Below are 18301 nucleotides of genomic sequence, written 5' to 3'. Positions count from 1 at the left end.
TTCTGAAGCACAAGAGGCAGGCCTTATATCTGAAGACTTTGATTATCTTATTCTTTTTGTTGAAGCTTACGCTCCTGCTTGCTTTGAATTACTTAATTTAACGTTTGTACTTAAATTGTTTCCATACGCTCACTCCAGATATTCACTTGGATCTTTTTATAAATATTAACACGTTAGTTATACTTACAAATTATGTGATTAATTCAGTTCTTATACCAGATTTTCCCATTTTTAATTAAATTAAGTGGCGACCCAGAAAATTTTTTTGACACACGAAACTTACACTAAACTACAGAGTTTCACCATGGTTAACGTCCCCCAGTTTCTGTTTGCAAATCACTCCCTAGATAACCACTCAACCATCAATAACCATTTAATCTCATTATGTGACATAATTGCATCTGGTTAAAGGGGCTTTGCATGAAACCAACAAAAATAAAATCTGCAGTTTAGTAGAATCGCAGGCAATAATTGCTAGAAATAAGTGAGAATTTGGTAAGCAATAAAAAGTCTACATCCCCAGATTTCATGAAGAGATGCATACGCCCCCCTACCCTTTCGTTCCCTCTGAGGACTTTTATGCTCTGGCTCGCCATTAATTTTTATTTATTTACTTGCTTATAGGTGTTTTAGTAAGGTTAAAATACAGGAAGATGACGAGATAAATCACCAATGGCGACACGTTGCAGCGGCACAACTCACCATTTCGTTGCGCAGTATGGCCAGCTGTGCGTCCAGGCCAGTGACGGGCGGCGTCTTGCGGTGTGTTGGGGGCGGCGGAGGCGGTTGCGCCGGGGGCAGAGAGGGTGCGGGGGCGGGGGGCGGCGCGCGGCCGGGCAGGCTGAGCGGCGGCGGGGGCGGAGCCTGGAGGCGCGCCTGCCGCGGCACCGCGGGCAGCTGGCGGCCGGGGGCGGCGGGGGCGGGCGCAGGGGCCGCGCTGGGGGCGGCCGTGGGGGTGGAGGCCGCCGACAGGCTGCGCGGCAGCGGCGGCAGGCCCTGCAGCGACGACTGCAGCATCACGCTCCTGCAACACGACACACACACTGTCCACTGCTGGCCAGCTCTACTGCACCGAGACACGCCAAGCTCCTGACCATCCGCTTTGTCGATTATTCGTCCATAATTCAACGACTTAAAAAAAATCGATCCTTAAGTATTCTGTTACAATCTGCGCGAATGATTTCGTTTAAAGCCCTACTAGTAAACTTCCCATCCCCGTGATTCTTTAAAACTTAGCGTGCGGCTGCTTAATGTTACGGCAAGACGGGAATGTGCGGCTGACAAAATATTACGTCGCGCCATTTACGATCATTTTCCGCGGTTGCTAACGTATTGATACGCCTCCCGGAATCATCTGTGAGGTCTGCAGGCTTCGTAGATGACAGTTGCGGTACTATCTGAGTAATCCATTGGTTTTGAAACCTTCGTTATTGTCTCATGCTGCGTACGCATTATGAGACGTTCGACTTCTCTCTGTTTTGTGTGCTTTTATTTCATTTTGTGTTCAGAATATGTAATGAATAGGAGAAACGTTTCGAGAAAATGATTTACAAAGCCTCTGACGATTCTACAGATGAAGGAAACGAAGCTTTCAATGACGATTCAGATTACACGTCATCTAAAAATAGCAATAATTATTGACTTTTTTGAAGATGATTTGCTGCATACAATTCTCGCATTATTTTCACAGACTGTGTCGTCAAGAAGGATTCTCCTTCAGGTATATTTGGAAATAAATGCGAGCATAGGAGTCCACAAAATTTTGCTTTGATCTTGTTTTTGTGGATTTCTTTACACGTAAATTGGCTGTAAATGAAATATAATCAGAAAGATCACGTGGTTGTTCACATATTTGAGTACTAGTACTAGTTTTCAATTTTTTTCTAGGGTAATAACTGTTTCATCTGCGTATTCAAGATTTAACACCTGCAATATCAAAATATGTGCATTTAAAGTATAAAGTCTAATAAACCTACATAGTTTTTAAATTACAACTATAACTAAAAAAAAAACAATATATTTTAGCCAGTCCACAAGTAATGGCAACTACTTACGAGACCAGCACCATAAGTGTTACAGAATCGAATTGCCACGTATAACACAGAGTCAGACATCTGATTACTTTACTAATGAGTAAACGTGTTCAAACATTTGACGATAAGCATGTAAAACCTTTATGATAGAGAAAAAACAATTATGTTAGTTTTATTAGGTAAATAATAAATGCCGTGTGGCTAGGGCCTCGCGTCGGGTAGACCGTTCGCCTGGTGCAAGTCTTTCGAGTTGACGTCACTTCGGCGACTAGCGTGTCAATGGGGGTGAAATGATGATGATAAGGACAACACAACACCCAGTCCCTGTGCGGAGAAAATCTCCGATCCAGCAGGGAATCGAACCCGGGCCGGCAGGTATGTCATTCCGTCGCGCTGACCACTCAGCTACCAGGGGCGCACGTTTTATTAGGTTCGGATTATTCACTGGATGAGTAAACATGGTCCAGTCATATTAATACGACGCCTGTCAAAAGCCTAAATAGCCACCTTTTAGAGCGCGGGCGAGCACGAGGAGAGTTCTCGAACGTACCGGCGGGGAAGTGTAGCCATCCCGACTTTCGGGTCGTGGCCAGATGCGCTAGGTTTATCGGTTGAGGATCCATGGCGCGAGCTGCCCGATCGAGGTGGTCCCACAGATTCTCGATTGGCTTTTAATCTGGAGAGTTTAATGGCCAGGCTCTTCAGCCCAGGCACACTGTCAGCTGTGTGACACGTTGCGTTCTCTTGCTAGTACACGCCATTGTGTCGAGGAAAAACAAACTGCACGTAGAGGTCGATATGCTCCGCAAGGATAGTAAGTAGTTCTGTTGATCAATTGTGCCTTCCACAATGACGAAATCACTCAGGGAATGCCAAAAAAACATTCCTCAATCAAATGCTCCCTCCTCCGGCCTAGATACTTCCGATGTGTGTTGCAGGGCCGTACGCGCCAACGGCCATCTGCCAGGTGGGGCAAAAAACGCGGTTCATCTGAAAAGGCCACCGCTCAGTGGACGCCCTCTTGTGGTAATGGCGTGCAAATTCCACCCTACGTTGCCGATGAATAGCAGTCACTAAGGGTGCATGAACCAGGCGCCTTCTGCGGAGGCCCAAATGCACCAACGTCCGAAGAACAGTCGTTGCCGAGACACTGTTGGTAGCCCCTTGATTCATCTGGGTCTCAACAGTTGCACGTTTATTCACTCATAGCCACGGGGGCACGCGAACAGTTTACAAATTAGGAGTTTCGGAAATGCTTCCACCCTTGGCTCGAAAGCCAATGATCATGATCTTTTGGACGTCAGATAACTTGCTCCGTTTCCGCATTACAAGAAAGACTGCACTGTTTCCTGCATCCTTCCCCCCCCCCTCCAACTGACACGCTTTATACATCCTCCCCTACTACTGCTGCCACTTACCACTGAGAGTGGTTATTGCACATAGACATTGAACATAGGAGGTGGTCACATTTTTGCGACTGGACCCTGTAGTCTGGATATTCTGTGTACCGTTCTAAGAAAAACTACCTTCTCAGAGCAGCAAAAGACTTGGAAGAGCAGTTGAACGGAATGGACAGGGTCTTGAAAGAAGGATAAAGATGATCAACAACAAAAGCAAAACGAGGATAATGGAATGTAGTCGAATTAAGTCAGGGGATGCTGAGGGAATTAGATTGGGAAATGAGACACTTAAAGTAGTAAAGGAGTTTTGCTATTTGGGAAGCAAAATAACTGATGATGGTTGAAGTAGAGAGGATATAAAATGTAGACTGGCAATGGCAAGGAAAGGGTGTCTGAAGAAGAGAAATTTGTTAACATCGAGTATAGATTTAAGGGTCAGGAAGTCGTCTCTGAAAATATTTGTACGGAAGTGAAACATGGACGATAAATAGTTTGGACAAGAAGAGAATAGAAGCTTTCGAAATGTGGTGCTACAGAAGAATGCTGAAGATTAGATGGATAGATCACATAACTAATGAGGAGGTATTGAATAGAATTGGGGAGACGAGGAGTTTGTGGCACAACTTGACACGAAGAAGGGATCGGTTGGTAGGACATGTTCTGAGGCATCAAGGGATCACAAATTTAGCTCTGGAGGGCAGCGTGGAGAGTAAAAATCGTAGAGGGAGACCAAGAGATGAATACAACAAGCAGATTCAGAAGGATGTGGGTTGCAGTAAGTACTGGGAGATGAAGAAGCTTGTACAGGATAGGGTAGCATGGGGAGCTGCATCAAACCAGTCTCAGGACTGAAGACCACAACAACAACCTTCTCACGCATCTCAATGCTTATTACGTTACGTCTACTGAAATATGCGTCATATAACGATACAGTTTTGCAGGTACATTCAGTGACGTATTTAGACACTGTCTCCAAAATGTGGTGTAAATACTCTGTTGTCCAAAATTAAAGTAACAAACGGAAATTTTGCACACAAAGCAATACAAACACGTGACAGTAAACTACAAACAATGTAAAGAGTGCAGAGCGTAAACAACTGCAACACGCATAATGGTAGACAAAAATGCTTTTTTCAAGCTAACAGATCTGCACACTCATTCCGACAACTGTTTAATGTGATCACTATGGGGTGTGACCATCTCTGACGGCAATACCGGCCTAATAACGACGAGGCATGTTCTGAATGATGAATCTCATGTTGAGACAATAACGCCCACTCTTCTCACAGAGCTGCTCGCAAATCTTGGAGAGTGGTTAGTGGATGCTGAAGTGATGCAACCCGTCTCCCTAGTGCGTCCTAGACATGCTCTAAGGGATTCAAATTTGGAGAGCGAGCAGGCCACTCAATGCGTGCAATACCTGCCGTTTCCAAGAAAACATCAAACATACCTTGCCGATTCAACCGTACGATTTCATGAAGAGGTGTACCTGTGTCAACATAATCCCTACCAACACCATTAGGGATCATCCTCACAATGTTTGGTCCCGGAGCCGTGTTCCACGTTCCCTCCAGATCCAAATCCATCGGGAATCACTCTCCAGACCAAATCGGGACTCATCTGCGAAAAGAACATTGGCTCACTGTTCGACTTCCAGGTCGCATGTTGACGACTCCACTCTAGAAGTTCCCTTGTGTGAAGGCCTGTCATAGGTACTCATACAGCAGGTCTGCGACAATAAAGGTCACTCAGCCGGAGCCTTCTGCACACCGTTTACCTCGAGCAGTGGATGCTGTGAGCTCACATACCAGTCGTCGTGCAGCACCAAGGCGGTACGGTCGTGGTCTCACATCCAAATAACGGTCCTCTCTTCTGAAAATGGTTCAAATGGATGTAAGCACTATGGAGCTTAACATCTGAGGTCATCAGTTCCCTAGACTTAGAACTACTTAAACTTAACTAACCTAAGGACGTCACACACATCCATGCCCGAGGCAGGGTTCGAACCTGCGACCGCAGCAGCCGCGTGGTTCCGGATTGAAGCGCCTAGAACCGCTCGGCCACCGCGGCCGACCCACTCTTCTGAACTCACACATGGTCGGCCCAGCCTGGTCTTCAGGATACAATCTCAGTTTCTATAAACTATAGAAATTCTTCCAGTACATATGTGGCATAACAGCAAACCAGTACTTAACAATATTGGTTAAAAACAGTCTTGGTTGCAATTTTAGTTTTATTTTTTATTTTTTATTTTTTATTTTTCAACGACGCGTTTCGCCTTATTTAGGCATCTTCAGGTTATCTAAACAGAAAACGGAACACATACGTCTATTTAAGAATCGCGATCGCGTTGTGCAGACTTGGATAACCTATAAGCATGTATACACAGACCACCTATTGAAAATATAAACAGATCACCTACTGAAAGAGCAAATACCTTAATCTGGTATAGAAATCCTTTAGTCAGTGTGGCCAAAGGGCATCGTCGAATATATGTGACCAACATCGCCTTCATTAAACTCAGTAAAAACTAGAAATATAAAATAGTAAAATCATTACCTTTTCTAGATGGACGCGAGAGGCACCAAGATCAGCATAAGGCGTTTCTGGTTTTTACTGAGTTTAACGAAGGCGATGTTGGCCTGATATATTCGACGGTGCCCTTTGGCTACACTGACTAAAGGATTCTTAAGAAATACCAAATTAAGGTATTTGCTCTTTCTGTAGGTGATCTGTTTATATTTTCAATAGGTGATCTGTTTATAAATGTTATAGATTATCCAAGTCTGCACAACGCGATCGCGATTCTGAAATTGATGTATTTGTTCTGTTTTCTATTTAGATAACCTGAAGATGCCTAAATAAGGCGAAACGTGTCGTTGAAAAATAAAAAAAATAAAAAAACTGAAATTCCAACCAAGACTGTTTTTAACCAATACTTTCTATAAACTGTCATCACATCCGAGAAACAATGACCACATCAGTTTGCGACTGTCTGCTTCCATTCGTCCTATGGCCCTCCACCGCAGACAGGCTGCTACGCATGTTCTCTGTACCATACTGCACCGTTCTAGGCGCTTCAGTCTGGGACCGCGCGACCGCTACGGTCGCAGGTTCGAATCCTGCTTCGGGCATGGATGTATGTGATGTCCTTAGGTTAGTTAGGTTTAAGTAGTTCTAAGTTCTAGGGGACTGATGACCTCAGATGTTAAGTCCCATAGTGCTCAGAGCCATTTGAACCATACTGCACCGTCTGAGACTGGGTACACAGCGACTGCGGATACGGGACTACCCAGCAAACACTACACCGTTTGATAGGTGCCCTGACATCAATGTTGGCGTGGTTGTTCGTTGACTAGAATGCCATCTTCCGTACAGAACAGGATTGTAAGGACATCTGATGGCAGTTCGTACGATTATATCGTGAATTAGCCACAGGACGGAGAATTGTTTGTTGCTTTAATTTTGGACACCAGTGTAGAATTAGTAGTGAAAATAACTCAAACGTCATGCCTGGTGCAGAAGTTTTATTGCAGGACAGCGAAAATGTAGAAAGCAATAAGCTTTTTTTTTCCTTTCATTAACTTGTGGGCCGGGAAGGGGGGTGGGGGAGAGGGGTAGGGTTTCAACGAAAAAATGTTTCGAAAAGGGCTTGAAATTATGTGTAAAGTTTGTTGGAAGTCGCTAAATGCTCTCATTCTCAAATATTGGATGAATGTTATCTGAGCAATGAGCGCGCCGCGAGCTATGCTGCCTCAAGACTATACACAGTTTCTGACTTTAATAGTTATTGCGATAAATCTTTAACCTAAGATCATACCTCTTAAACAACAGATTATGACAGCTTTTTAAATTTTTAAATTCGGTGAGTAATTTTATGAAATACTGGAATTCTAATTTTTGTTGTCACTGGAGGTCATTAGGAAATGTAGACTAACAGGTTACGTATTTAGCTCTCTGTGGCTGCAAAATGTCGAAGACGAGAAAGGCGACGGAAAAATTAATTGAATTTTGGTGTCGATTACGCCACATAAACAGTGCCGACATAAGCAACCAACCAGAACCAACAATTAGAGGGGATCCTTGAAAACACAGCAACAAAGCATGCTGCTTAAGATTCTCAAACAGGTGAACGGCACGCTCATAAATAGTAAGTACGAGACCAAAAAGTTAACCATAGGAAGACAAATGTTATGATTGTTGCAAAAAACTTTAGTAAAGGGTAACCACAGGTTAGCATAATATTAGTAACTTTGGGAATCAATGAGCAAAACTGTTCTAACAACCAAGTGTTATTATTACAGATACTAGATACACCGAGAAACTACGAAAAGATGACCTCTCGCACAAATAATGACCACGAAGAGAGACAGTGAATAAATGTAATTAAAAATAAAAACAGCGAAGAAAAAGCGGTTCCTAAAACTTTTCTTTGGACTTTACTGTTGTATGGCAATGAATGATGAACGCTAAGAAAGTTGAAGACACAGGTTGCTGGGGATAGAAATGTTCAAAAATGTTCAAATGTGTGAGAAATCGTATGGGACTTAACTGCTAAGGTCATCAGTCCCTAAGCTTACACACTACTAAATCTAAATTATCATAAGGACAAACACACACACCCATGCCCGAGGGAGGACTCGAACCTCCGCCGGGACCAGCCGCACAGTCCATAACTGCAGTGCCATAGACCGCTCGGCTAATACCGCGCGACTTATAGAAATGTGGCCATGAAGAAAATTTATCAGTCTTTGGTAGATTATTTTCATATGGAATTAATGGTCTCTAGTTGAGGCGTAACGGCTTCTTAGAAAACGTAACGGACTGATAGGAAAAGGAGACGAGGGACACTCTAAAGGGGAAGGCCTCAGACACGACCAACCGATTGCGGTTCATACTTGGCGGGTCGCTTGCGTGCAAGCAAAAATAGTTAAGGATCTATATGAACATAAAGTTAAAAGAGGAAATACAGGCCTAAATATCGAAATTACGACAGAAAGAGAGTACAATTCGCGCAAAAAGAATAAGTACTCTACTTTACCATACATAGGCACAGTATCACAAAAAATTGCGCAGGCCTTTGCGAAAACCCCTGTTACAACCAGTTTCCACATCAATAACACCGTCCGCAGCTCGTGGTCGTGCGGTAGCGTTCTCGCTTCCCGCGCCCGGGTTCGATTCCCGGCGGGGTCAGGAATTTTCTCTGCCTCGTGATGACTGGGTGTTGTGTGATGTCCATAGGTTAGTTAGGTTTAAGTAGTTCTAAGTTCTAGGGGACTGATGACCACAGATGTTAAGTCCCATAGTGCTCAGAGCCATTTGAGCCATCAATAACACCCTAGCTAACAGACTAATACACAACTGCAGTAAAACTAACCAATTTACAAAATCTGAGGTTTATAAAATAGAATGTGAGACTTGCGAGAAATGCTGCATCGTCCAAACAGGGAGAACATTTACAGATAGATTTAAAGAACACGTTAGACAAACCGAAAATAGCACCTCTACGTTTAGCGAACACTTAAGTGAAAATAAACACACTGTTAGTTACGTAGATTCAGCCCTGACAGTATTACACGCTGCCGGCCGCGGTGGCGGAGCGGCTGGCGCTTCAGTCCGGAACCGCGCGACTGCTACGGTCGCAGGTTCGAATCCTGCCTCGGTCATGGCTGTGTGTGATGTCCTTCGGTTAGTTAGGTTTAAGTAGTTCTAAGTTCTAAGGGTCTGATGACCTCCGATGTTAAGTCCCATAGTGCTCAGAGCCATTTGAACCATTTAGTATTACACGCTGTACCCAAAGGAAGAGTCATGAGCGTCCTTGAAGACAAGGAAATACACAATCACTACAAAAATGATCCTGATAACCATTTAAATAACAAAACCGACTTGAGAAATAAACGATACGCAGATAATTTTTACTCGATCTTACGATGTACCCACAAATAGCAACTCAGGTAAAAAAGCAGTATTTAGAATGTACGTAGTCATCAAACACTATTGATATCTGTAGACATAGACATATGGCACTAAGTTCCCAATTTTATGCACCCAGTTATGAATGCAAAAAACACTTCTATAGATGAACATAGCCAATGTACACCGCTTAGGCTAACGTAATAAAAAAATATCATATTACGATTTTCATAAAACGACGAAATCTCGTCAAAACGACAATGTACACTACTTGTGTACTAATTTAGTTATGTAACGACGAGTGCCTTTAATACTACATCTTATATTTACCTGATTTTATACCTATATGTCGATGATCAACCTGTCTGCTTAAAATATGTGTAAAGTTGGCAGAGTGTCACTAGAACTGTGTTTTAATTAAACGAAGGTGGTTGTGTGGGAGCGTGCTGCTGATCAAGAAAGTGCCTGAGGTTATGTGGGGCAATGTGAGGACCTTTGCGATTTTAACTGTGCTGTATTAAAACCTAAGACGAAATAAACAACCTATACTAATTTAACATTAAGAGTAGGCAACATACAAAATTATACTATGTACAAAATAATACCTACAGTTATGTAAAACAATGTAAAATCTTCACGTTTAACTACGATGTTTTTTTAAAAACCTACAACGAAATAAATTATATCCTGTTCCTATACCCTTTTAACATTAAGAGTAGGTTGTGTAAAAAATTATAGTATGTTCCATAATTGTAAAACGAGTGCATAACTCCATGCTTGCTAGTACAGTAGCTGCACTGCAATGGCGCTGTACTCAGAACAAGAATAATATCTGTAATCCGTTTGCGCGCCAAAACGGCTACCAGTAGCCTGTAAACAATCGTTTGCTGCTGTGGTTTAGTGCAAAAGTTACTAGTGATGGTGGAACAAACATATGTATTTACAGACTGTGCTGTTTTACGATATATGGACATGTGTACTCGCACTACTTAGCAGCGTTACGAATGCATATAACAGCAATTGACATGGCTTAAGGCCAAATCATACAAGTAAACATGGTTACATAGCTGCATTTTTCAAATTGTGAAAACGGCCGATTTGTGTAAAATATTTTCTAAACATTTTGTATTTCAGATCCACTTGATAATAGTCTAAGGTCGAAATCGCAATAGTGGAAATAAACATGATTTCTTTCAAAAAATTTTACATGACTATGAATCCTAGTTATGAAAAGTGTGATACTTGTGTTGAAGTCGCCATTCGTGTTCAGCCTCACATTCTTCAGATGATTTCTAAGCTGTTTTTTTTTTCAGTTTTCATCAATTAGTGCGTTTTTCTAAGGCAAGGGAATTCTTGTGCGATGTTCATTTTTTATTTTAGAACTTTATTCATGAGACACAAAGGAAATTGCGTGAAATATGGGGGACAGACTGCAAAAGTCTGTGGGATAAACAGTCTTGAAATCGGTAATGATCACAGATTGTATCTCAAAGCGAAGGTTGGTTTGCATTCCCTGTTCACAAAGGCGCTGTGTCGAAGGGAAGAGGTTAATGTAATGTGGGCGTTGTCCGTAACCCAGTGTGATTAGATTCGTGGCGAACAATGCCCCTCATCGGGCATAAACACACCTGGACGCTGAGCTGTTCGTCACATAGTGTCAGAGGTCCTTAATCAGCGCAGAGTTCGGTCTCTTCTACCAATTAGAACTAACTTGTTGCAGTAGCTGCATAACTGAAGCTATGACTCATTTACATCCATGAAACACAAAAGGCAAATAAATCCGTCTTCAGACATAAATTTTGATTTTTGTACAAAGCACGTTGCATTTCCAGCCCTAAAGACCCATTCTCAAATGCTTAACATATTATTTTGTCATTATTTGTACGTGTCAGCTCCCAATATGTTGTACAGACTTATGGATGATTTACGTTGTGAAAATACGAACTTAACACATTACACTGAATTTTATTTCGCATATTAACGTTTTGGAATCTTATTTTTTTTTGTTAAGTTCTTAATTATTCGAAATGTTGATAATATGAAAGGAAACTAGTATACCATCATTACAACCTGTGAAGGAAATAGACGAATCTGCTCTGCCATGTGCAAATGGTGAGGAAATGGTATGTTAAGTACTTGAAGATGATCTGGGCTCCAGACGCATAGTTCTTTGTTAACAAAGACCACGATTTGTGACTGAAGGCATATGCTTTCCATTTACATGTTTTGTTTCAAAAGCTTACTTAACATTGGCGAAATTTACCTAATGTCAATTGTTGGTCTCCCTCTCCATGTTCTATTATAGTGTTTCGATGAACGTGATTGAACTGTACCACATGCCACTTTATACCTTACACAACCATACGGTACGTGCTGGTGAACAAAAGCGCTCTTGACGTAGCGACCAAGGCATTTGCCTGGGAAGCGGAGAACCCGTGTTCGATTCCCGAACAAATTCTGCTTTTTTAAATTGCATATTTTCCCGTAGCGAGTTTGGAAGGAATAGAGCTGGCAATAAAACAATAACGAATATTCCACAACGAAGCTCTGTCTCGAAATCTGGCAGAAAATCCGAGTTTCTGGTCGTTTATAAACACCAGCGGCAAGACACAATCAATACCTTAACTTCTCAATGTCAATGGTAATATTGCCGATAAAGGTGCCATTAAAATAGAGTTACTAAATATTGTTTTCCAAAATTCTTTCACCAAAGAAGAAGAAGTAAATATTCCAGAATTCCCGGCGGGGTCAGGGATTTTCTCTGCCTCGTGATGACTGGGTGTTGTTAGTTAGGTTTAAGTAGTTCTAAGTTCTAGGGGACTGATGACCATAGATGTTAAGTCCCATAGTGCTCAGAGCCATTTGAACCATTTTATTCCAGAATTCGAATCAAGAACAGCTGCCTACATGAGTAACTTACTATATATCCTACGTGTTGCGAAACATCTTAAATCACTTAATAAAAACAATTGTTCTGATCCAGACTGTATACTAATTAGGTTCCTTTCGGAGTATGCTAATGCAATAGCTCCATACTTAACACACACATACAACAGCTCGCTCGACGAAAGATCCGTACACGAAGACGGGGAAGTCGCACAGGTCACACCAATAATCAAGAAACGCAATAGCAGTGATCCGTTGAACCGCAGATCCATATCACTGCCGTCGATTTGTAGTAGGATTTTGGAACAGATAATGTATTTGAACATTATCAATTACATCGAAAAAAAGATATATTGACAAATAGCATGAACTCAGAAAACATCGTTCTTGCGAAAAACAACTAGTTCCTTATCCACAAGAAAAAATGAGTGCTATCGACAGGGGCTCTTAAATTTATTCCATGTTTCTAGATTTCCAGAAGGCTGTGATACAGGTCCTCACAAGCGTCTTCAAATCAAATTGCGGGCCTATGGAATATTGTCCCAGTTATGCGTCTGGATTCGTGAGTCCCTGTCAGAAATATCACAGTTCGTAGTCATGAACGTAAAGTGTTCCCCAAGGAACATAAATGACATAGGGGACAATCTGAGCAGCCCTCTTGGATTGTTTGCGCATTATGCTGTCATTTACCGTCTTGTAATGTCACCACATGACAAAAATCAATTACAAAATGATTTAGACAAGATACCCGTATGGTGCTAAAAGTGGCTGTTGACTCTAAATAGCGAAAAATGTAAAGTCAGCCACATAAGTACTACACGAAATTCGCTAAATTTGGTTAGACGATAAATCACACAGCGATAAAGGCTTTGAACTCAACTAAATACTTAGGGATTACAATTACGAATAACTTAAATTGGGACGATCATACAAATAATGTTGTGGGGTAAACAAACCGAAGAATGTGAATTATTGGCAGAACACTTAGAAAATGCAGCAAGTCTACTACAAAGACTGCTTACCCCACTCTTGTCTGTCCTCTTCTGGAGTACTGCTGTGAGGTGCGGAATCTGCATCAGATGGGACTGACGGAGGACATCGAAAAAGTTCAGAGAAGGGCAGCTCGTTTTGTATTACTGCGAAATAGGGGAGAGAGTGTGGACATCATGAAACCAAAGGCCTTCCTCGTTGCGGCGTATCTTCTCGTGAAACTTCAGTCATCAACTTTTTCCTCTGAATGCGAAAAAATTCTATTGGAAGGAGGACGATATTCTGCCACTATAGCTGCTGAAAGACGACGAAGTCCACGTACTAACTACTTCAGTGTAAAGAATGTTACCAAAGTCAACGAACTTGTGCGCTGCATATTTTAAATTTGGTTTCAGCTCTCTTTTAATTTACTTTATGCAAGTGATTAGACACTTATGTAATTCACGTCAATTCAGTGACATATATTAAGGACTTCAAAAGAAGAAAAAGTTCATATATATTTTTTATTTATTTCTTCTCTGTGGAATATGATAATTTAATGGAGAATCAAGTATATTTTATTATTTATTTTATCTTTTGAAGATCAATAGCGAAAAAAATACTTGTTATGAAGATCCTATTACTTTAAAAAGAATATTGTATTTCAATTTATTTAACTGAAGAAGAAACTGTTCAATTTACTACAAAGCAATTGCATTTTTATGAAGAATGCAAATATGTATGTTCACTGCTATTTCTCAGTCTGCAAATCAACCAGAAAAGAATTAATTTTTCTGAAGAAGAGAAATTTTGTTTAATGGCGTCTGAAGCCATGCCGAGGACGCCAATATTCGTGGACGCATGGGAAGGGTGCGGCAGGAAGGAGACCGGTAAAAATCAACAAAAAAACGACTATTAGTGATAAGTGGGAAATCCGGGTTCGAGTCCTGGTGTGGCACAAATTTTCATTCGTCACAACGGATTCATTATACTATGAAGTACATCTCAACGGTTTGAACCAATATCATTACATGTCACTGAATGTTCACTGATTTCATTCCTATTCATCCATTCGCATTGTTCCTGCGTATTTATTTCAGACAATATGAACGATAATCGCCAAAACCTCATGACAACTTGGCAGACAACTGTCTGTATGTCCTTTATTATCACCACTGGTAAAAAGTTAATATATTATTTAACTATCATATCATGACGTATAAATATGGCAACGTTGATAACAGAACCCCTTCAGAACTGCTGCACATAAAAAACAAGTACACTCACTCAAAAAGTGGTGTATCCGATATGAAAGCACAGTTATAACGGATCATTGGTTGATTTGGGGGAGGGGACCGAACGGCGAAGTCATCGATCTCATCGTGTTAGGAAAGCATGGGGAAGGAAGGTGGTCGTGCCCTTTTAAAGGAACCATCCGGACATTTATCTGAAGCGATTTAGGGAGATCACGGAAAACCTAAATCAGGATAGCCGGACGCGGGTCATCCTCCCGAATGCGAGTCCTAAAACGGACCATTAGCTCACTTCTTGCACACCAGCACCTGAGTAAGGACACCTGGTTTTTTTATGTACAGCAGTTGTGATGGAGTTTGATTATCAACGTTACCATATTGATACGACATGACACGATACGTAAAAAATACATCAACTTTTTATACTGTATTATTATTAACCGAAAAAGGTAGTGATGATAATGGACATAGAGACAACTAGCTGCGTGTCATGTATTTCAGAAAAAAGACTTAGCAGCTGTTGGCAGTCACCTTCAAAAACTGTTAAAAATCGTGATAACTGTTTGTGCAGTCTCCACATAGAAACTGCTGTCCACAGCGAGTGTGTTCGCCAGATTCCGGTTAGGTTAAGAAGACTGTTAAAAAGCAGAGCGCATTACAGTTTTCGACGTGGTATTGCAAAGGGTGAAATGGCTCTTGAGGCACATCACGACTAGGGCGAGTCATAGGTGTCCCACGAACCGCCACAAACAAAACGACTGTCAATTTAGAGACAAGTGAAAATGTGTGTTCCGGGGCTCGAACTCAGAACTGCACTCCGTGGCAGGTGCAACAATTCAGCTGCCAGTGCACGACTCACGGAAGATAAAAACGTAAACAGGTGACAAACTGAAGCTTTTTATTGCTACATAAGGCGTTTATGTATAATATAGTTAGTAACGGGGGAGGCAAGGTAAAATGGGGTTCGGCGTACTAAGACAACGTCCTTGGAGACGGAGTACAAGGTTGGAATGGCGAAGGAAATTCGGTCGTGCCCTTTCAAAGAAACCATTCCCGCATTTACGGGGTGTGAGTTAGGGAAACCACGGAAAATCCAATTCTCGATAGCCGGACGGGGATCTGATCTTCCGTCCTCCAGAATGCGAGTTCAGACCAGTGTCTTGTTACACCTCGCTGGTTGAAAATGCGATAGAGAACTGGGAGTGTTTATATTGTGTATCTGTACCAAATTCGAGCTGCTAATAGTGAAAAAAAAACTATTGCTGGTAAATGTGCGTGTGGTCTCAAACTTCAGAATTCTTAAGGGGTGGGGGGGGGGGGGGGTAGGACGTCAAACGGGCCGACTTGAAGCAGGAGAGGCACCACAGGACATTTTAATTTCCACTGTCTATACTTTCACAAGTAAATTCATAAAACTTTGTCATCATGACCAAGAAGGATTCAGGATTCACACTAGTAGCAGCGGAAGTTCAAAAACATAACAAAATAATTTTTTACATGTGAAATTTCATCATTTTTCACTTACTATTGGCTGCATTTGTTGCTATAGGTACACATTCCTTCATAAGTAAGAGAGACTGTTCGATGAATTTTGCACAGCATACAAACCATACCTACAGGTGTCTGAAACTCTAGAATCTATTTAATTTATGAAAAAAATGAATGAGCTGTTACGTTTTACACTTTATGTTTAGAAAAAAATCAAATTTTGTGGTTAATTATCTCAATTTTCACCATAGTTTTAATAGATTTGGAAAATTTTAGAGTTTCATACACCTGAAGTATGGTTTGTATGCTGTGCAAAATTCATCAAAGAATCCCTCTTACTTGTGAAGAAAAATGTACCTATAGCAACAAATGCAGCCAACAGTAAGTGAAAAAATGATGAAATTTCATATCTAAAAAAAATTTATTTTATTATGTTTGTGCACTTCCACTGCTATGAGTGTGAAACCTGAATCCTTCCTGGTCATGCTGACAAAGTTTTATGAATTTATTTGTAAAAGTATAGACAGTAGAAAATAAAATGTCCTGTGGTGACTCTCCTGCTCCAAGTCGGCCCGTTTGACGTCCCACCCCCCTTAAACGATTAAAGATCATCTTAGCAATATTTGACAGGAGTCTGCTCTGCTGACGCCGAAATCCCCAACTGCCAAGCCAACTACGGTTGCATTGATATTTAGCAAGAGTTTCGTTGGTAACGGAGAATGACTACGAAGATGGTCAAAAGGAAGTAGACAAGTTTCACATATGAAAACAACATATGCAGATCTGCTACAGCGTCTGAGATACACATGTCAGCTGCATCACTATGACAGTCGTTATCTCAATAAAAGGCTTTTCAACAGACGTACACCGACTCATAATAATACTGCAGCTGTGTATTTAACAGATACCACCCAGAATTGGAGCGATGGAGTTTAAATTGAAAACCATCACTCTGAAATTAAGAGGACAGTTAATAAGTAATTAAACACTTTTTCTCGGGCAATTCCGGTTAAAAAAATGCGGAATTGTGGGACATCGTGAAATACTTCCGCTTCAGCCCCTATAGTTTCATAAAGTTCCAGTACGCGGCGGCACTATGAGTAGCCATTAAAATGGTGCCTGTGTTTCAAGCAGAGACGGTGATTTAGTTTCTTTTGGCAAAAAACCAAAGCATCGCATATACGAGAGATATTCGGAAAGTAAGTTCAGATTGGTCAAGAAATGGATACCACTATGAAAATCTAATAATGCTTTGCACATATGTGTAGACAGTGTCTCTAGTATGCCTGTCGGTTACATCACTTCGCTCTTTTCAGTTCTGAGCGCATGGTGAACACATAAAGATGCGTAGAAAATAGTGTCTCCTACGAAGTATGAGGTCCTGGTGAGAGATTTCGCCTGATGTTATGCAGCCCACATTACTGAACTGCCATACGGTTCCACTTCGTGACAATTCTCGGTCGCAATCTGCAGGGGCAATGAAAATGCTCCTGCAACGTTTTCGATGGGAAGTGTTTGATCACCCGCACTACAGCCGGTAATTGGCTCCCTCTCTGTTTCATCCCTGCTCACATCAACTACTGGCTATGAAGACAACATTTTCGCACAGACAACGAGCTACAGATGAGCGTAGAGAATTGGCGGGAAGCATAGGCAGCTGCCTTCTATGACGAGGGTATTGGAAAGTTGGTACAACGCTACGAAAAAGTCTTAAGTCGGAGTGGTGACTATGTAGGGCAGTGGCTGGAAGCTGTAGCTAATTGTTGCCGACAAAATATTTCAGATTTTCAAAGTGGTTTCCATTTCGCGATCAATCGGAACTTACTTTCGGAATAGCCCTAGTATTCATAGTCGCCTGCAGAATGTCAACGGAGACCTAGCAGTGAACAAAAGCACGTAGAGTCGTTGGGTGGGCCGTGTCATCATCGTAACAAGGTCGCGCAAACTTGTCCGATCTTTCGCGTGCCGGCCGGCCGTACGCACCAGTTCTGCTGCAGTGTTGGGACTTGAGGACACTCTTATTCGAGGTGATCGACGGATCACAATCAAACACCTCGCTGCACAACTAGATATCTCTGTTGGTAGTACTGACACACTCGTCCACCAGTTGGGGTTGCTCGCTGCCCAGCAGTAGGCGACAGAGAACAATGAAGGCCATCTGCTTGGAATTGCTTGCCCTTTACGAGTGTCATCGTGACAATTTTTGTCGATCATCGTCACAGGCGATGAAACATTGGTTCATCAATCCGAATCAGAACAAAACGGCAATCTATGGAGCGATGTCACACCACCTCTCCTCCGAAGAAAAAGTTCAAAGCCGCACCCTCAGCCGGAGACGGACGGTCCACTGGGATTCTGA

General features: G+C 41.8%; 1 protein-coding gene across 1 annotated transcript in view; it reads right to left on the bottom strand.

The window, feature by feature from the left end:
* The window catches only part of LOC124803297 (actin cytoskeleton-regulatory complex protein PAN1-like), a 290298-nt gene that overhangs the window by 258950 nt on the left and 13047 nt on the right, over nt 1–18301 (bottom strand). The window contains exon 2 of the mRNA XM_047264479.1: nt 703–1024. Within this exon, the coding sequence (XP_047120435.1) occupies nt 703–1024 (322 nt within the window). The remainder of the gene's footprint in view (nt 1–702; nt 1025–18301) is intronic.

Source organism: Schistocerca piceifrons, chromosome 6 (assembly GCF_021461385.2).
Source record: "Schistocerca piceifrons isolate TAMUIC-IGC-003096 chromosome 6, iqSchPice1.1, whole genome shotgun sequence".
Lineage (NCBI taxonomy): Eukaryota > Metazoa > Arthropoda > Insecta > Orthoptera > Acrididae > Schistocerca > Schistocerca piceifrons.
Note: the sequence above shows the minus strand (reverse complement) of the source record. Positions and strands in the feature narration are given on the sequence as shown.